Here is a 20,640-nt window from a genome sequence, read left to right as displayed (position 1 = left end):
GTGTGCGATGTGTTATGTTTTAAAATTGTTGCCTTGTTTATAGCTCACATTGTTGTATTACTAAATTATTATTATTATTAAAACATTACACAATTATTTACAGGGGAAAGAGCCTACTACGTTAACCATGTAACATACAGCTTAATCTTATAGCTTATTTTATCTGGTCACTTGCATTAATCATATCAAATTGTTACTTTATTTTGTATTGCTACGTTTACCATTACGTTTATTTTTAATTCATAATACATCATTTATAAACCCTTTTTTGTCTTCTGATCCCTTCCTGTCCTGCATCACAAACATTTATATTTCAGTCAAAAAGATCAGCGAGCTCAGGTTGTTGGGGGCTTGAAGTGACAATAGAAGCAGTAGAGTGTGCTCACAGTGCGGTGTTTTGGTGTTCAGAGGTTCAACTCCAGATTTACAATTGTATATGAACCATGAAGTATTATTCTAAAATGCTAATTATCTCAATCGTGTAATTAGATACATCATTGTTATTGCGCGTGATCTATATAATTTACTTGATACGACACTGTATGTGTAACTCATGAACTGCTTCTCATGAGAAGTTATTACAGGGAGTTTATTTTACAAAATGCCGATACAGATGTTTAAAGGCACCATAATACAACTTTTAGTTTCAAACTTTTCTTATATTTTCTATACTTTCTAGACTCTTTTCATTCTAAACACATATATTCACATATATACACAGTAGAATACACAACTACAATGAAAGTGGTAAAAAGAAGGATATGAAAATATAGCACCTTATAGAATATACGTTTTCACTAGATTTAAATCTTTAACCATACACAAAAATACATTGCTGCAATGTTTTTCAAACATGTTACATTAATTAAAAACCTAAAACTGTTTTATAAATTCAAAGCTTATCTCTCCCCTCTTCCCTCCCTCACTAGCTCTTCTTGTATACCGCCTTCCTCTCTTATTTTTCTGGCCTCCTTCTCTGCCTCGTCTACCTTCCTCTTCTCCTCGATCTCTGTCTCCATCAGCCACGGCCCTCCCAGGTAGCTCAGGATCTCCTCGGGGCTCCCTCTGTGTTTGGGTTCAGGGTGGAGCAGCTCCTTTAAAAGAGTCATCACTAGTGGGCTGAGGCCCTCAAACTGTGAGGGAGGAGGGTTGTCCCTTTGGTTCTCCTCCATGATTGTATAACTGCCTATTTCCTCCTCACCCCTCCACTCACCATCCCTCATCTTCTCCTCCTTTTCAGTCTCACGCTCGAACCACTCCTTGAATCTACGATAGCCGTGGTCGTCGTGGGTGCTCTCCTCCCAGGGGAAGCAGCCGGTTAAGAGGCAATAGACGAGTACACCGAGGGCCCAGCTGTCAATGCATGGCTCCACCGTTATCCAAATGTCCTCCAGCTCCTCCTCAGTCCCATCACACTCCCTCTCCTTCTGAGCCTCCTTGCCAGGTTCCACCTCAGGAGTGCAGAAGGGAGACTCGTACCAGACGGCACGAACAGTGCAGCCAATGGCCCGGGCGAGGCCAAAGTCACCCAGTTTGACCCAGCGACAGGAACTGTCACACAGGAAGATGTTCTCAGGTTTGATGTCGCGGTGGACGAAGCCCAGGGAGTGGAGATGTGTAACGGCACCGCTCAGCTGGGACATCACCCTCTGGACACACTCTTCATCCACCCCGACCTAAAAGAGAAAGACAGACTGGGTCAGTTGCATTCTCAACATCAGAAAACATACTCTCCGTCACGTATTACAGCGTTACATATTTGATAATTTGATGGTGAGGTGCGATCAGAACATCGTTGGCGCAAAGATGAACAAAATCTACGTCACAAAAATGGTTGCTGACGCTCTTGGAAACCCTCGCTTTACTTAGTTCACTTCCATGAGAGCAGGGTGCCCTTCTTCTTATCAGTACTCTATTATGTTACTGGCAGTGACACAAACACAGAGGAGGGCGAGCTGGAAACCTTTATCAAGCATGTCTCAAGTTTTTGCTGACATAAATGAGAGCTCAAAAGGGCAAGGTCAGCAACTACATTTTCCATAAAATCCCTACGAGAAAGCCACACTGCAGACATTAAGTGTAAGCCTTTTGACAAGCTACTATAGCTAATGGATGGATGGGAATTAGTAGGATATAGATGTAGTGGTTGCAACCCAACATTTTAGCTTTTGTTTTGCTGAAACTAGAGGAAACACCCTTCATTATACAAGAAAACAGTATGTTAGGCTGGACACGCCATGCAGGGCATTAACAGCACATTTCATGCCACAAATCAGCCACACTGACCTCTGACACTATCACACTGTAGAGGTCACCGTATAGACCAGCTTGCTGGGCAAAGACATAGTAGGACGGCGTGGAAAAGAAGATGCCAAGGGCCCGTGTCAGAGAAGGATGGGTGCAGTAGGAAAGTGAGAGATTGTATTCACGCAGGAAAGAGCTGAGCGAGGTGGACTGACGGGGGAAGAACTTCAGAGCCATAGGGGTTCCTGAAGGGGGTGAAGCAAGACAACATGTGTTACAACATCTAGCTTTGGTCAAAAAGCTGTCATCAGCGATGATATGCGAGTGTTTTCCATCATTGACACTGTGAACAAATATAACTTCCCCTTTAGGGCGACTCTGTTACGCAGCTAAGCCCCAGGTGCAGCAACCTAATCTCAGAGAACGTCCCAAAGCGCTTCATTACAGCAACAGAAGTGCAAAAGGTTAAGTGAACACTATCAAAAGACAGATCTCTCCTCACGTTACTGCGCCGCTTACCCCACCTGACATGTGTCATTTAAAGAAATCTGAAGTGGAGATTTACCATTTCACCCATATTAGATTTGGCAGTAGAAGTTTAAATTAATTAATCAGTCTTAATTTAAAATATTAGGATTGGGAAATTTGAATGGCAATTTCTTACACTCTTGCAGACTGACTGAAATGAGATGGTCATGACCTTCGAACTTGAATTTTGCACTAACCTCTCTTTCTGTGTACGGCTAACATGACCTTTCCATAGGTTCCCTCTCCCAGGAGCTTTACCACCTGGAAGTGATCGGATACCTTCAGATTGACCATGGACTGCGCCGACAGGTAACATCGCTCGTCAAGTTCCTGAGCTGCTGCAGCCTGGACACACACACACACACACACACACACACACACAGACGCACAAATAAATCCATATTCATGGTACTGATGATTGGTTCAGTGGCGTCAAAGAGGAAGAAGATCCACTGCTTGACAGAATGAAGTCTGAATCCGTCACCTGAACCTTCTACAACTGTAAATCTCAAATATATCATTGGTTACAATAATACTATGTCACTAATAGTATTCTCGTGAGGTTTGTTGTTTTCTTTAAGTTCTTTGCTTGCATAATCAGATTTAAATAACCATCCACATGCCATCCCAGCAGAGATTAGTGGAACATTTATTTTGTTATGTTATGACTTTCTGCAGAGCTGACATGATCTCCATTGTCCTATAGAGGGGATATTCATTTTGAATAAATTACGCCTGTTTCTCTGTCTCTGCAAACAAATGTAACATTTCTGGTGATTATTGCAGTAACATCGATGAGTTTTTCTGAGCATTGACATTTTCCAATCACCAATAAATCTCTGATGGTGACACGAGATCAAATGGTGCCATATGACTCTTTAGGTTTTATATGAGTTATTTAAATATATACAGTATAGATGACAGCCACTTCAAAACTGGATCTCATTTATGAGTTAACTGCTCCACAAATAAATGGATCTGATGTGCAGCCATAAATAAGACAGCAGGTTTCAGCCAGTCTGAGAGTGCTGCTTGGCACAGAGCCAATGATGGGCCGCTTGAGGATCAATGTTATATAGAGTGATGTATCTGTATTGCTTTGGATAAAAGCATCTGCTAAATGACTGTAATGTAATGTAATCTGTGCACCAATAAGACATTTAAAGAAAACAGTGCATTTGAGACAATTTTCAAATGCAAAAAGAGTCAAATTTCCAAACATGAGTTCTCTGTAGGTAGCCTCATGGTAAAAGTAACGCATAGACTTAAATGCACTTTAATTTAACTTCTAACATGGACAAATAGAATTATATTATTATCTCATTCTTTATTGTCATATAAACAACAATAACAGAGACGCAGTTGTTGGCAATCTAAATCTTAGATCTCAGCTCTCTCAGGCTCCCTCCACCAATGCTCATATATATATATATATATATATAACAAGAAAAACACAAATAAAAATGGCACTATAGACATAGAATAGTGCAGAAGTTAAATTATAGTGATAAGATATAAGATGTATAAAATATAGCCATGTTTATGTCCATTCATCTTCACAGTTTTGAACTCAAAGCACAGTGTTAAATTCCAAAATTCTAATCTCAGTTGAGTTTCGTCTACAGAGTTGTTAACACTTGTCCGGGTTATCACATTATTACATTCTTCGTCAGCTCTTCATTCCTCTCATGACACATTTAAAATGAATGTAGTTTATTATGTTTGGAGGCTCTGATACATTAACCGTCACAGATGCATTTGCTGCACCAGGTGCAGCCTGATATTTGCTGTGTCCTTGTGAACTGAGGTGATTATTTATCAAACCCTATTAGTTAATGGCCCTTGGTATCAAGCGACAAGTGATCTGAGATTTTAAAAGGGGCTCTGCATGAGCTAAAGCCATTAACAAATTTGAAGTCCAGTACAAGTGCTCAACATTACAAGCTGAAAATCCTCTCAACGACATTGTATTTCAAACCTTTGCAGCCTCACGGTAATTTTGCAATAAAAAAGGTTCCAATGCATTTGTGCCATTGCTGCATGTCATCTCAACATATAGCTGCACAAATACACACTTGTAATATGATACATAAAACCCCAACGGTTTGCACACACAGGAAATAATTGCATGCTTTAGTTGCCATTGTTTCTGTTTGATTTTTTGCCGCACACTGTGATGTTTTTATGAACTTGTCATATAGGTTTTGCATGAAACATTTTGCAGCTAGATTCACGCTCACAGGAACAAAGTGCAATACTTACTGTCATTTTCTGTTCAGTTGGTTGATCTCTGCTCACTTTCTCTCGACTCTTTTCAGCATCTAAAGACTTAAACTCCTGGCAAGCTGCTGCCACTGCAACGAGCTAATACTGTTCTGTGCTGGAGCTCAACTGTGTGCCCCTTGCTAGGCTGTTAATTAAACTGGAATTGAAGCTGATATTTTCCCCTGTGCTCCGTGGGTCCTTTCAGAAGCACAGCAGCTTTATAGAGGAGGCTCATAGAAGTTTGCAGGAGACCTGGATATTGACTATGCTTCTCCCCAGGAGACACACACTGGACTCCCTCCCTCTGTTTTCCTTCTCTTGTGCCAGCTCTCTCTATCTCGGCCACTCTCCTGTTATGCTGGCAAATACGAGTGAACCAGCTACAAGGCATTTCAAACCTCTCTCTCTTTGCCATGTGCCCCCCTCACCCCCGCCTCCCTCCAACTACACAGCAGTGTTAATATACCACCATTTCCAAACTGTCAGTCAGCCTGACCACATTAACCCATTGCTCTTCTTCCTCCCCTCTCCTCAACTGTCACTCACTTTCTGCAAATCCAAATACACCCCCCTCCTCCTCCTCCTCCTCCTCCTCCTCCTCTTCCACGTATCTCAGTCTTTCTCACCCTCTCAGCCAGTCTGAGTCAGGAATTCCCCACACAGTATAGGATCTCATTTAATCAACAGGTATGCTGGAACGATCGGAATAGGCCAAAAGGCTGTACCCGTGATCCCTAAATGTTACTGGGATTACTGGGTACAGTTAAGCATGCCACTTTATTGTCCAATATCACCTTTCTTTCCTCCTGTACTATAGTCTGACTCTGCAGGAGGATGTTTATTAAATTTCCCAATGACATCCTTTATTCTTTCGAGTCTACATGAAGAACATCTTCAAGGTTTTTATGTGCAAGTTCTTTTTACATCATCAGGCGACAATTTCCCCTCATCTTCAACTCTCTTGTCAGAAAAGCCATCTTGCTTGATCTCTTTCCAAATGCATACCATTGCCTACTATCAGACACTTAGCAGCGAACAGTTAACAGCTGAAACCATGCCTTGCAAAACACCTCCGTTCTGTGTTATGCTGTCTACATGCCAGCTCTGTTTTCTACAGCTGCAGGTCAGGCCTCATCTCCAGCTCCCATAGCCTCGACACCCTCCTCCTCTTTCTGTCCACTCAGATAGATTTCCCTTGGTACTACAGGACTATTCTTTCCACTGGCTCAATGGCTGTTTGTTATGTAACACAAACATTGGCTGCCATCACGACGGCGGGTCCCCGCTCAGGTTACTACCCCTGCTGTGGTCATGTGGCTGGCCGTGACCAACGTGTACTTCCATGTTTGTGCTCGCACCATAGGGTCCTTTGGCCCCTGCTATGACAACCTTACCACCACCCGGACTTAACTTTCATCACTTTCAATAAAGTTGCTGCCAAGAGAGTGTCACTTTCATTCACAAATGCAGGGCTTAAAACACATTCATGTAAAGCTTAGACGCACACAAACGTATACTACGTGAATGTAGCACATGAATGAATGTGGAGTCTTGCACACATGCACAAGAGCACACACTCAGGACAGCTTTGTTGACAGTTACTGTCAAGTTATATAATCTACGTCTTTGCTATTTGGTTACACGTTCGTATTTTTGAGTTCTTTTGAGTTCTAAAAAAGGAAGTTGTTTTTGCTTACTGGACAGATGAGATGGTCTTATCTTTCAACTCTTGCACTTTAGATATATAGTGTGCGAGTACAACGCACATGATATATTAACTGAGAGGAGACTGCAAGATTTTGTCCTATATTTTGTTATATATTATGTCCTAAATTGACATAATATGTAACTTTAGAAAATCGTAATTGTTAGCGATTTACTAGTTGAACAGGTAACGTAATGTTTCAATTTCCTGGTAAGTGTTGTGAGACCAGTGCAATAAAATAAATAACATAGTTTGGAAAATATGGAAAAAAATCTCATGGAGAATTGGTTTTATAATAACTATATTCTAGTGTTTTTCTTCTTATGTAATTCATGACATCTCCTATAAATAACAATGTCATGGTACAATGATTAGATCCAACCCCAAATCTTTCATTCATTCTCAGTGAAGACAACATGACATATAAAAAGCACACTTTTGAGGAACATCATGCTGTGGGTCATGTGTTGGTTAAAATGATAAAGTAAAGCTGCAGATACAGAAGCACAAAGATCTATGAGCATCATCTGGACCAGATTTGACTGCTGAATTACATTAGTTTCTTAAGATGTTCTCATTAGTTCATTTGGGAATCATTCTGTTTCGCTAACATGTGCATCCAATTTTCATCGTGAGGCAAACTAATGAATCTCACTTACATCCACAAACGGATGATCTGAATGATTAGAATAACATATATATTCATAGATTTACATGGAGATTTAGATTTTTGATTTGATATCACACTGCAGAACATTGATTTTGTTTCCTCGGATCAACCATGCCGTCTAAAACTACTCAGTGAACATAAAGGAAATATAAAGTTTCTCTGTGACATAACAGTGGAGCAACACATGTCAAAATAGCTTTTAAGCCTGATCTTATTGCCTGCGTTTGTTTGTTTGTCTTCATGAGATTAGTGTTTCCAAAGCAGATCAACAGTACATTGCAGTTATATAGTTTGCTTGAGTCATGCTGCAATGATTCCTTCAGTCCCCTCATCCCTGGAGAGAAGGCAAAGATGAAAGGATAAAGAGTTGGAAGATAAAAGGGGAGCTTGTAACACACATGCACCACAGCTGTTACTGTGTTGTTCTGATCTATGGGGCTTACCATGTTATATTTATGGATCCACTTAAAAGGCAACTCTGAGGGACGTTGTTCTGGTTTCACTTGATGTTAGAATTAGTTCAACGATGCCTCTTTGTGGACGGTGTGTGCTATTACATTACTGAGGAGAAACCACACACAGTGTCATGCCTTCCTAATGAAGTTCAGAGAGTGATTTTGGATCGAGGTTGGTCTGAATTTAATCAAGGCTGTGTAAGATTGAACTTAAAAGTGAAATACATGTTGCTCAGTTTTGTATGACTCAATATGATGTGACCGGCTGCAGATTAGTTTCAAACCACTGAGGATAATCAATCAGCCTGCTTATGAGTCTCCAACAAAAAGGCTTTTGTTTGATGAGCAGTCATAGTAACTGAATAAACATGATGTGTTTATAACTATTTGTGCAAAGACAAAGTGTGTAACTTACAGCTCCATTGCCTGAATAGCAAACATGAATTCAAGAAATAGCCTTGTGTGTGAAAGGATGATTTTTAAGCTGTATGGCTGCTCACTCAAAGGACAGTTTAAGTACAGCTGGCATATAACTTACACACATTTTAACAAGGGCAATACTGATTGTGACAATGGTGATAATGTCTCATTTTGACTTAGGGCACCATTTTAACAATGTCTAAAGTTTAGATAAGTTTAGATCATAATGAATCACAGGCAATGAGTTATGGCTACTAAATCAGAAATAATGGAAGGGCAATTTTAAGGCTTTTAATATATTATCACATATATTATCACAAATGAATACAGAAATAATGTTTATGTTTTGGTTTTAAAATGAAGTTATATAACTATAAAATATCTCAACACTCACAATGATGTCTTTCATGGGTTTTTGGCCCAATTAAGGCCAGTCATTTTACCTCTGATAGGCCTGTATGAAAGTACACCAAAATTAACAATTTAAAATTTTACAAAAATACACAAGAGCGTGAACGAGGGTGTGATGTCTTCCCCCTACATAGACAGTGGGTGGATTTTGAATAAATAAGGAATTTAGGCCAGACAATTAATCAAACGTTGCGTCCCTCTTTCTCTCTTTTGAAGGCTTCAACCATCTTTTCATTTGGGACTTTTTTTAATTTTGACTGTTAAAATGGTCATTAATTATTCATGAGTCTTTTACTACCATCACAGCAAAACAAAGCTACAGGGGGTGCGGTCTTTCCTGTAGTCGAGAACGGAAGCGGAAATTCGGCCATCTCCTCGTACATTCAAGCTACAACAGGGTCAGTACACACTTGATTGGATTTTTTTATTATGGTGTGTCGTCAGTATTTATTGACATTTTGGCTTTTGATTTAAATGTGTACATCCAACTCTGTCCTAAAGCAGGACGTGTCCTTGTTAAAGCGTGTACAGTTTAGCAGTCCTGGTGCGAACTAACTAGCAGGAGCTAGCTAGCTATCTGCTAGCTTGCTAGCTAATCTTTTCTAGCAGCAACAAGAGAGCAGCAAGTGATTTCTTTTATCAGTCAAACTGGCAGGTAAACCTTAACGTCCGTTTGTAAGAGGTGTGATTCGATGTTGTGACGAGAATATTAGATTTCATTTGACGTTAGTTTGTCTGCCAGTTCGTACCCAGCTACACCCTCCTGTACGTCTCTTCATACTTCACCCAGACTTTACTCCAAACCTCTGGTGTCAAAGTGTTAGCCAACTGTTTCGATTAGCTTATGTGAGAATGGTAGAGTTCTATTGCTAAGTGGCTAATGTAGGCTAACAGTACCAGATGATAACGTTTGATGGCTAATTAGTTTTTTAGTAATTGCTCGTAAACACTTGTCTTTCCGCATACACATTTTCTGACAGCTGTGTATAATGTCAGGGTACCCATTGGCTCTGTGTGTGTGACACCCAACGTACGTTACCGGGTTGCTGGTTAGCTAGCATAACGTCAGTACTCTGATTTCTTAATGTTACATTACGTTAGCTAACTTGGTAACGTTGGGTGTGACAGGGAACGCTAACGGTTGTTGTCGGTTGTTAACGTTATCTGTTTGTGCAAACAGGGCGTGGGTAACTTCTTCGTGGGGCTGTTCAACATCAACTGCATGCAAGTGATAGGGGGGATACGTTAGCTTAGCTTTAGTGACAACTCTTAGCCTTGTTGTTTGTCTATGCAAAGCTGCACATAATAACACAGGCGTGTCTGTGATTTCTTGGTACTTAATAATCTAGTTAGCGGTCTGTTGATCTAAGTGAGGCCTCTGTCAGTCACACTACACGATAAAGTGATTGTGTACTTTTTGTCCCTCAGGTGTTTCAGAGTAGCAGAAATTGAACTTATTTAATTAAACCACCTGATGTTTGTCACAGATTGTGTAGATATTTGAGACAACCTGAGATACAAAAGGCACGGTATGTTCCTTTATCAAGGGTTAGTTGATGTGTTTGAACTTTGATACAGAGCTCCAGGAGTCTCTGGACTGACTTTTGCAATAGTTGCCTTATGTTCAGTTATGTAACATGGTCTCCTATTTGTCAGACCTGCAAATCTAAACACTGACATGCTATGCTGTATGTGTCGGCTTTCATTAAAACACTTTAAAAGTATACAGCACCGTTGTAGTAGTACAGCATATTTGTCATATGTCTGGTTCACCAAAGTATATTTACAAACTGAACCAATAGTAATTTCCAAATGCATAGATTCTCTAAACATTTTCGTTCTTGTTATTGAATTAATTAACTTTTTGAAATTGAAAACAGTACACAGGCATAAAGTAAGTTAGTTTATTTAAAACTATGAGAAACGGGTATAAAGCACGTTGCTTTTTACATTGCTACGACCAGAATGAATTCAAGTTTTAAAAGAATTATAAACAATTATTTTGGTGAGAAAATTCAAATTGTTGTCAGTGAAAGGATGCATGTGGTCAGCAACAATGTGTAAGCCTGCTGCGTAAGCAATCAAATACAAACAATGCCCACGGAGGGATCCAATATTGTGCCACGAAATCATTCTCCGCATGCCGTTACACTGCTACCAGCAGCACACAGGACTCCATGATGTTAATGTCACATTAAAATCCTGCTAACAGAATCCATCGTTCATTGCACAAGACAATGTTTCTTTCCCCACTTGTTTATCATCCAGTCTTTGCTTATAACATGCTCACTCTACACACAAGCTCTTGTTGAAAGCTAAGTAATGTAGCAGTAACGGGAGCTTGAACTGTATGTTCTGAGATGCGTTTGCACGTCTTGTCTTGTTAAGTTCATATTTGCATAATATCTATTGGCATAAAAAGTCTGTACTGTTATGACCCGTGTCTTTATCCACACTGTTGGAGTAATTCATCCTATGCAAACTCTCAATCAACTGGATGCTAGAGCCAGGTCATATGAGTTCAAGATGTGTTATCAATCTAATTATAAGAGATTTTATCATCTGAAATGAAGTAAATGGTTACATGTTTATATCTTATTCCTAAAACATGCTGCTCCTTGTGAGTCCCGCTGGTATGAGTGTGAGAAACGACACAATTATTACTAGTTCAGGAAGAGTCTTAACTCTTTTTCTTAAGAGAATAAAAAGGGCTTCATGACTTTACTTTGATAAGTAAGATGAAGTATATAACTAATATGTTGTATCTGAGACTATTAGGCATGTGGATCAGCAACAGGTCATGTGATTTTGTTGCTGAATATCTGCTTTGTCCTTATTTTCTAATGCTTGTGTTAGAATTAGACCTAGTATTAAGTTTGAGCCCGTTGTTGTCTGTTTGTTGTGATTTGGCAGTGATCTCTCAGTGCGTTTCGGGGTTCTTTGTTAATGTTCATCTCAATCTTGCTCCGTAGTTTTCATCTCCCTGCGCCTGAGGGTTTTGGGACCCAATGTTGCCACTGGAAGAAACAGACAAACTGAGAACTAGCACTCCGTGAATGAGTGGCACACAAGCCAGACAAACCACAAGACACCGAGAGGAGCGACCCGTATTCTGCATCGTTCTTGTGTAACAGGTGTTTGTGACGCCGTCTCCCTTCCCCTGTTCATTGCAGCAGTCACATTTCACAATGATCTCTTTCACACTCTGATTGTTCTTCTCAAGGTCTCTCATCCAGACTCTTACCCTTGCATACATCTTCTCTAGTCTTTGGAGCTTTTTATGGTCGTTTTGAGTCTTTTTAAGAGTCTTTTTTTCATTTGTCTTTGTTTAAAATACCGATGTTCTGTGCCTCGTGTCGCTGTTTGTTTTGCCCTAACTATATTTTACTTCTTCTTCTTCTTCTGTTCAGATTGCAACAGAAACCGACGGCCAGACCGTTGCCATGTCGACCTCATCGCTACGGCGACAAGTAAAGAACATCGTCCACAACTATTCAGAGGCTGAAATCAAGGTTGTGTTTCCTTCTGCTGATCTGGCTTTTCTCCTTCTTCTTCTCTTTTTCTTTTCTTACACCCACACACCCCATATGGCTTAAATGTAGCCCATGTATCTGCTTGGCATGTACTATATTACACAACGTAGCTGCTGATAATCTAATATTAATTGGAAGCCACCTCCTCACTCTTTCCCCTGGTTAAACATAATGAGCTAAATCGAATCATTATCTGTTCATTAGGGTTGCCTCTCTCTCCGGCTTGTGTCATTATTGAGTTTGCATGGCTACTCGGAACATCTCGGACCATTTAAAATGTCACAAAGTATCGTCCCGAAATTATTCTCATCACAGACAGGTTGGATGGAGGATGATTTGAAGTTTGTCCCTTCCCCGTGTTGTCGTCCAGGTTAGAGAGGCGACATCCAATGACCCGTGGGGTCCCAGCAGCTCTCTGATGTCAGAGATCGCTGATCTGACATACAATGTTGTGGCCTTCTCGGAAATCATGAGCATGGTGTGGAAGCGCCTCAATGACCACGGCAAGAACTGGAGACACGTGTACAAGGTTTGTGTTTGTGAAGTTGGGAATAAATGTTGTGCAACACTTCACCCGTCGCTGAGGATGCAGGATGACGATGATGATGCTCCAGAAGTATCTTAAATGTCGCTTTACTGCCAACTACAGAGTAAACTACTGAGTGTTTGATGTATAGGTGTAGGAAATGAGATGGATGTGGAATCTAACAGCCCACAAACTGCTTTAATATTTGCATTTCTACTACTTGATTTTCCAGACCTTTTCTACAGTTGGTCATTGGTTGTGATCTATATTCCCACCAGGCTATGACTCTTATGGAGTACCTGATCAAGACCGGTTCAGAACGTGTTGCCCAACAGTGTCGAGAGAACATATACGCAGTCCAGACGCTCAAGGATTTTCAGTTCATAGACAGGGACGGCAAAGACCAGGTACAAAAAAACACACCCAATGTCCACAAAGCTGCACAGAAAATTGAAAGTGATTAGCGAGTAAGGTCCACTTTTGTGGAATGCAGGCGCGCTTTGTCAAACATGCCACATCTGAGTCATTCAAGGACATTTTACAACGAGTTTATGACCTCTGGTGCAAACAAAGCCAGCCGGTAAAGCTTTTATCGGCTGTTAACTGTTAACAAACTGTTAGACTAACAATATGGTGTGCAGGGTAAAAGCAGCCCTGGTAATTTAAATAAATTATGTCTGTTAATATAATATTTACTTTTAAAAAAACTGCTGCATGTGATTGTGTGCCTGTGTGTTTTTTTCAGGGGGTGAACGTGCGAGAGAAAGCCAAACAGCTGGTGACGCTGCTGAAAGATGAAGAGAGACTAAGAGAGGAGAGGATCCACGCCCTCAAAACCAAAGAGAAGATGGCACAGACCTCCAGCGGTGAGATTGGTACTTAAAATAGATGTTTTAAAAGATTCAACCAATGCCCAAAGTTACATTATTACACCCTGAGAGAAAGGTGGGCTCACAGTAGCATTAAAAGGCCATTAGCTCCAAGTGGCTGATGGCCTAATACAAGCTCTCATCTGTGCATATGCTTTTTTCTGTTTCTGCCCCAGCCTCCTCAGCTCCCTCAGCACCCAGCCTGGGGGGCAGCCTGTCAGTGGGCTCCCACTCTGGAGGGGCAGACCCTGAGCAGGCCTGGCCACAGAGCACTGGGGAGGAAGACCTGCAGCTCCAGCTGGCCTTAGCCATGAGTAAAGAGGAGGCAGAGCAGGTAACACAAAGCAGCATATTCAAGACAAGCACGGCTACATTAATGCTTTCCTAAGATAAGCTTTAAAGCACAACTGTAACTAACTACCGCTAAGTTTGCAGTTTGTACAGTCATGTGGGACCGCCTGTGTACACGGAGGGATATTACTGATATTATTCTCGACATACATCTAGCTTTGCTCTCACCATGTGATGCCTGACCTCCCCCAGACTAGCAAGGACCCTCTGGAGGACGCAGAGTTCAGCTATGCGATCACACTCAGCAAAGAGATGCAACAAAAGGTCAGGGGCAGAGAGTGTGCCCTGCTGACTGGCCATCCAGTCATCAACTATCTGTCTTTCTGTCAATTGGAATTTCTCAAACACACATCAAGCATCGATCAATCAATTAATCTACGCTCATATTTGTCATGTGTTTAGTCTTTCAAGATACAAATTTGCATCAGACTGCAGTAACTTGTTTTGAGATCATTTAGTTTGGTGTAGTGTCACTTTCCATGATGGAGTTTTCACTCATAAAACATGTCGAAAGTGAACACCCAAAGAATTGATTAACGCTAATTGAATTTGAGATTGCATGGCATTGGCAAATATTTATCCTAATTGACTAAATTCCACACTGATTGGTTTGTAAGCATTGATTCTTCTTTGCTTCCTGTCCTCCTCCTCTGATAGCATGCATTCAACTGTAGTCTTGATTTCAACATGCTCTCTTTCCTTCCACCCGTCTCCTGCTGTTGTCACTTCCTCGTACCGGGTTCACCGAGTGCAAACCGTGTTAGCCTGTTGTATGCAAGTGATCAACTACTCCTGCACATACTCCACTTTAAAGGTTGATGTTATTGTTGCTTAGTGGCACAATGCGTAAGACTTGATTCCTGTAGCAGAGAGGGCCGTCTCCTCATGGATAAGTCGGTGTTTTGCTGTTTTCATACTCAATCCTCCTTATGAGAGGTAGGATAAAAGGTGGTATTTGGTAGGGATGTCCTGGGGCGATCTGCAAGGGGTGATAGAGGCCTTTTTCTTTTCTTGGATTCAATTCCACTCCTTTTCTTTATTGTAACTTTCTGTGCTTGACTGGGCTTAGCTAAGTGACTGGTACTTTTTCCTAACCCACAGTATTATGAGCAAGTGAACCACGAGGAGCACAAACAGATTAAGATCAGCCAATAGCATGTCAGCAAGTGAACTGACCACACCTCAGTTTGTGATGGTTCAGATCATATCCATTTCTAAACCTCGCCACAACGCTTCTACAGCTCTGTTTTATTTTGGGTAGCCATGTCACCGCAGTCCTGGATGAGCTTATTTTCTTTGTGAAGTCGAGCATCATCTGATTTGTGGAAAACGGAACATTTCAAACTCATAAATAATGCCGTGATTGGTTGATTTCTCTTCATTTTCTGTTGACTGAAGACGATGATTTAAAGATCAGGTTTTCAGTTTCCCCTCCCAGCAATTCAGACTTAAATCGTGGAGTTGTAAACTGATCCTAAATCTGTACCTGTGGTGTGCTTTCCGAGGTTGTGTGTCTCAGGTTGCTGACATCAGTATCTCTGATTGGCAGGAAGAGCGACTGCGTAGAGGCGATGACCTGAGACTGCAGATGGCCCTCGAGGAGAGCAGGAGGGCGAAAGCTAAGCCTGAGGAGGTATGTGTGAAATAACAATGACGTCTGTGGTAATATTCATAACTACAGCATGTTCAGTTGAATAGATCAAGGAGCACACGTACCCAACGGGTGAGGTATATTCTGATTGCCTGTATCCTTTTTGGGGTTTGATACTGATTTCAACTTTTTGTTTTAAATTTGGTCAAACTTTAAGATTCTTGAACTGGCATGATAGACTAGCTTAGTTCAGTCTCAATCTAACAAACAAATGTCTCTGTGCTGATTGCAGATTGCCCTCAAACCTTAAAAATGAGTGTTTGTGACTGTAAGCACAATAAAATCATAGAAATCTTGTGGCAGTTTTGTCAACATTGACGCCGCACAGACAAGGAACCAAGACTGTATTGTCACAAGTTCAATCTTATTTCTTTCACTATCTATTTGAAGTATGCATGTCTGGTCTGCAATTCTCTGTCTCCTTCTAATTCTCTGATTTGTGAATTTCCTAAATACCGCTGTAGGAACAGTAGTCCATAATATATTCTCTTGCACAGGGGGCTCTAATGGAACTGAGTGCCGCGGACCCCTGGGGGGCCGCCGGTGCCACCGCCGCCACTGTGTGCTCTGCCGGCCCTTCGCCTCCCCCAACAGTTCCTGCCCCTGCTGCCTCAGGTCCGTGGGGCGCAGCCCCCGCAGACCCGTGGGGCGTAGCGTCACCCACATCCCCTACAAGTTCTGACCCCTGGGGTGGGGGGGCCCCACCCACTATAGCCCCACCTCCGGACCCCTGGGGAGAGACGTCCAACCGGGTTAACAACGTCGACCCCTGGGGCAGCTCGGGTAAGCCGCTACAACACTGGTCGCATATCAACCCTGTAGCCGGGCAGGTTTGTGGGAATCAAAGCAGAAGCGTGTCCTGCTCTGATGATCAAAGAGGATGTGAAGACCTCGACCTTTACTCCTCTTCACTCCACCGTTCCATTTCCTGTCATGTTCCATTTTCTCTCATGTCACCATGCTGTCGTATCTTACACACTCGCATGCTTTCAGTTTGTGACGAGGAAAGCAAGCATGCTAAATCCATTCTCCCTCTGTGTCTAAAGCAGGGATTTGTATCCTCTTGTTTCTACTCAGGACTGACTGGCTGTGTCTCAACCAGAGCTGTCTCTTCTCTCACCCTTTTGTGCCTTTTTCATGAATGGGGTAGCTGCTTATCATCTCTCCTTTACCTCCACTGAGCTTCAGATATTGAGTGGGGTGAAAGTAACATGGTGGACAGCTACAGAACTATCTGCTCTCACCTGTCCTTGTCAAGTTAGTGGGACCGCAGAGGTCGAGGAGAGAAACACCAGTGTTGGAACCCAGCCCTGCTCCCTACTTTGTTGTGGATTGTAAATGTACGGTGTGGTGTTAACCCTCCCCTTCCCCTGCGTCTCCTCCTCCCCTCCCCTGTAGCTGTGACCCCCCCCAGTGCCGACCCCTGGGGTCCCCCAGTACCACCCAGCACGTCCTCCTCGGGGGGGCCAGTAGACCCCTGGGCAAGGGACGGGCCTGTCCTTGTCTCTGACCCTGTCACCTCCGACATCTGGAGTGGCACCGCCAAACACACAAATGGCACAGGTACATTCACACCTAAAGCTACACAGACCCACAAACACTGAGGTACTGGTACACACTTTAAAAAAAGGGATTTTACATCTCACACACTTGCATGCACACAACAGTTGTCTTGTCCTACATTTCACCCTCGTCTGTTGTAATGCAGTTCTATATTGTGTTATTTTGTAATACGATTTACGGTTTCTATTCACCCTCCTCTTCCTCCTCAGGAGACCCAGAGCGACGAGGGTCCCCAGCAACAGGCTATGACAGCACAGGCTCCCCGGTGCCCTTTGACCTCTCATCTCTTGGTCCTTCACTTCCTGTTCGTAAGACTCCCGAGTCCTTCCTCGGCCCCAACGCAGCGCTGGTGGATCTGGATTCCCTGTTGTCGTCTAAACCCAAACCCAAACAGCCGCCGCCTCCTTCCATCATCTCTTCCTCTTCTGCACACAACCCCTTCCTCCAGAACACAGGTTAGTGACAGCTGTCGTGAAGATCTAATTAAATGTCTCGTACCACAATGCACTGCCATTAACTCACAAGTATGGAGAGAGTTTGGCTAAAACAAACGGGGTTCTTCCGAACACCCCAAATCAAAAGCAAACGATTAACAGACGAACTATTCTCACATTTTCTGGAGTTGCTCCAAGCTAAAGCTTTTTGGGGGAAATGTCAATGCAACTATAAAAGACGTACAATACGAGATATGCTGTACAAGAAACCTTTAAAAGCTTAAACAAGAAATGAGTGTAAAGCTGATCCTCTCGGGAAAGAGCAGTGACTTGATGTTCAGGAAATGTTTTCAATGATCAAGTAAGGAAATATTGTTGAAGGGAAAGTAAATAATTTACAGGAAAGTGTTGCAGAATTAATAGTTGGTAACTTTAAATTGAATGTTCTGTATGAGTATCCCATTGCAACAGTTTGGTGCCGGTCTGCAACTATCAATTATTTTTATTATCGACTAATTTGCCAATTATTTTCTAGATTATTCACTTGGTCTATAAAAGAATATGTTTTTAAATATACTTTTTATGTGTTGATTTTCTCACCAGTGTCCGTCACTTCCAATAAGTTTTTATCACAAATTTAAAAGAAACAGTCGCACGATGTTGTCTGAGCACAGTCAGAATGTGCTTCTATTCGATCAGCAACACTGATTACTGGCATGACCTTAAAAGTCATGTGACTGTCCTCGGCCTGTACCATACACCACGAGGCATATTTCACTCAAACACAAATCAAATTCATGGCTCCTTCAGTCATATTCAGCTTAGAGTCGCAAAAGACCGAGAAAAGTGGAAAATATTCACACTTTAGAAGCGTAAACTAATGAATGTTTAGCATTTTGATTATCAGAATATTTTGTGATTTCATTTTCAGTTTATTAACGAATCAATTAACTGACATTGTTTCCAGATCTGAAAACATTGATGGAGAGAAATAAAATAAGTAAATTCTGTTGAATATAATGTACTGGCAGATATCAAAAGACTCTGTTGTGTTGCCTAACTGTCACCTCTGACTCTCAGGCTCTTCTCCTGCTCCCGGCATGGCAGTGACTCCAGGCAGCACCATTTCCAGTCGGGGGGTTTCTCCAACACCGGCCTCCTCCAACCCTTTCGGCGTGGCTCCACCCATGACCTCCATCTCACCTCAGCCCTCATCACTTGGCCTGAGCGGCCTCCGCTCCAGTCCCGTGCCTCCCAACCCCATGCTGGGCATGGTGCAACCAGGAATGGGCCTGGGGGCAATGAGTGTGGGAATGGGGGCTCCGGGTATGGGCCTGGGCATGATGCAGTCCAGCCCCATGGGCATGCCCTTCAGCGGGCTCTCGCCAATGGCCCCCCCAGGTTCAGCTCTGTTGGGGCCCGCAGCACCTCCTCAGCTGATTTTGGGTGGGCCCACTGGAACAGGAGTGATGGGAGCAGGAGGATCAATGGGAGGTGGAGGAACGACGGGAGCGAGCACCAACCCTTTTCTCCTTTGAGGAAGTGTCACCACTACTCTGCTCACCCGTTTCAACCTCCTCTGTCGTACCTGCTGCCCCCCTCATTCACTCCCATCAACACAATTTGTGTCCAAAAAGAAATAAAATGTGTACATCTCTATATTTAAAGAAAAAAAGAAAAAAGAAAAAATTCAGTTTATCTTTTCCTTAAAAAGCACTATTTTATTTCAGAATAATTTACCACATTTAGTTCCTTTCATTTCAGTATGGGTTGTTTGTGGGCGGGAAATAGAAATCTATTTATTTTGTTTTAATCCTGTTCTGTATCGTATCTTCATGTTGTGTTTGTTTCAGTCCTATCTTGAGATGAAGGTAAGTCCGTGAGAGCAGGAGGCTTCTTTAATAGTGTCACTCTACTCTGTTGTAATATTACTGCACTGAGAGAGAGGTGGAGGGAGACGGGACATAGCCACTAACAAACTGAACAGAGAAACTGTACCCGCCTCTTCCTCTTCTCCGCCTCTAGAATGAAGACAAACACTGAATCACTGAAATGAAACGAGAGCATGAAGGATCATTTTGAATGAACTCCAGACGGACTGAAAAACCTGCATTAACATTTCAGGCACCATGTGGTCAAATCGTTTCAACTATTTCACTTTTAATTTAATTTAATGTTGAAATGAATTTATTTTTTCCCAAATTTTTTTGGGAACAAATAAACAAGGAAAATCACACGATGATGCCATTTAAATCAAATGCTTATTTGTTTTCCCTTATTATTGTAGAAAACTAAAAAGAGAGCTCTGACGTGTGTGGTCTGTGTGTGTGTTGAATGTGTGTGTGTGTGTTGAATGTGTGTGTTTGCAGCAATGTGTGAATGTGAATATGAATGCTTATTTGTGAGAATGCAATAGTGCAAATGCCTGTTTCTGTGTAAATCTATCAATATGTCTCCAATTTTCTCCCGTGTCAGACCTTATTTCAGTGACTCAGAAAGGAAGAAATGACATCATTATTTTTGTTTTTAAAAATTGTCACTTGTATAAATACTATGTCATGTTGGGATTTCAAATGAGGTATTATAAGGGTCACACATTTCTCTGCCAATCATGTTTCACAATATTTTTGTTTTGTTAATCAGAAGCATTAGTTTTTTTCCAATCACATTTCAAATGGGATCCCTGGTGTCCAGGTGTCCCAGAGCACCACTGTCCACATGTTTCATCTCTCGTTCCTTCAGGGAGGAGAAAAAAAGACAATTGTTTCAACAAATGAAAGGAAGAAAAAAAAAATGGGACTTGACGACGTGCTCCATGCTGTTCTTTTAATTTAGTTTGATGAATTTATTGTTATTTTATATCAACAAGAAAAAATATCTCTTTTATTGGGTAAGGTTGAATTTTGTGTGGTGATGACTGTGAACATTCACATTTGAGAAGTAAAATGGAAAAAAAATCAAAAGGAATTTATGAAATAAAACAAAAACACAGGGTTTGGCTTGTTTCATGCTTGC

General features: G+C 41.8%; 2 protein-coding genes across 5 annotated transcripts; one reads left to right on the top strand and one right to left on the bottom strand.

The window, feature by feature from the left end:
- Positions 1-590: 590 nt before the first annotated feature.
- On the bottom strand, positions 591-5,295 carry sbk3 (SH3 domain binding kinase family, member 3). Its single transcript, XM_079163878.1, has 4 exons — positions 5,035-5,295; positions 2,970-3,117; positions 2,287-2,489; positions 591-1,676 (listed from the first exon to the last, which is right to left on the bottom strand). The coding sequence occupies exons 1-4, from the start codon at positions 5,038-5,040 to the stop codon at positions 900-902; spliced, it is 1,134 nt and encodes a 377-aa protein (XP_079020004.1). The 5' UTR covers positions 5,041-5,295; the 3' UTR covers positions 591-899.
- A 3,753-nt stretch (positions 5,296-9,048) lies between these two features.
- epn1a (epsin 1a) lies at positions 9,049-20,619 on the top strand. 4 transcript variants are annotated; one of them, XM_079165251.1, is made up of 13 exons: positions 9,049-9,096; positions 11,671-11,832; positions 12,109-12,210; positions 12,602-12,760; positions 13,036-13,164; positions 13,503-13,623; positions 13,803-13,960; positions 14,170-14,241; positions 15,527-15,610; positions 16,126-16,411; positions 17,027-17,191; positions 17,401-17,646; positions 18,706-20,619. In XM_079165251.1, the coding sequence occupies exons 3-13, from the start codon at positions 12,142-12,144 to the stop codon at positions 19,161-19,163; spliced, it is 1,947 nt and encodes a 648-aa protein (XP_079021377.1). In that variant the 5' UTR covers positions 9,049-9,096; positions 11,671-11,832; positions 12,109-12,141; the 3' UTR covers positions 19,164-20,619. The 4 variants fall into 4 exon arrangements, with proteins under 4 accessions (XP_079021377.1, XP_079021376.1, XP_079021379.1 ...); XM_079165250.1 differs by having other exon boundaries at positions 13,503-13,632; XM_079165253.1 differs by lacking the exon at positions 14,170-14,241.
- The last annotated feature ends 21 nt before the right edge of the window (positions 20,620-20,640 follow it).

The sequence above is a fragment of the Pholis gunnellus genome (genome assembly GCF_910591455.1).
Source record: "Pholis gunnellus genome assembly, chromosome: 8".
Taxonomy (NCBI): Eukaryota; Metazoa; Chordata; class Actinopteri; order Perciformes; family Pholidae; genus Pholis; species Pholis gunnellus.
This window is presented reverse-complemented; position numbering and strand designations above follow the sequence as displayed.

What these genes read in the sequence shown, in the direction of transcription:
- epn1a (XM_079165250.1), top strand. Translation starts at nt 12,142, where the DNA reads ATGTCGACCTCATCGCTACGGCGACAAGTAAAGAACATCGTCCACAAC. An exon ending in ATTCAGAGGCTGAAATCAAG is followed by an intron (nt 12,211 to 12,601) that starts GTTGTGTTTCCT and finishes GTTGTCGTCCAG; the next exon opens with GTTAGAGAGGCGACATCCAA. An exon ending in ACAGGGACGGCAAAGACCAG is followed by an intron (nt 13,165 to 13,502) that starts GTACAAAAAAAC and finishes TGTTTTTTTCAG; the next exon opens with GGGGTGAACGTGCGAGAGAA.
- sbk3 (XM_079163878.1), bottom strand. An exon ending in AGCCGTACACAGAAAGAGAG is followed by an intron (nt 2,490 to 2,969) that starts GTTAGTGCAAAA and finishes CACCCCCTTCAG; the next exon opens with GAACCCCTATGGCTCTGAAG. An exon ending in ACAGTGTGATAGTGTCAGAG is followed by an intron (nt 1,677 to 2,286) that starts GTCAGTGTGGCT and finishes TTTCTCTTTTAG; the next exon opens with GTCGGGGTGGATGAAGAGTG.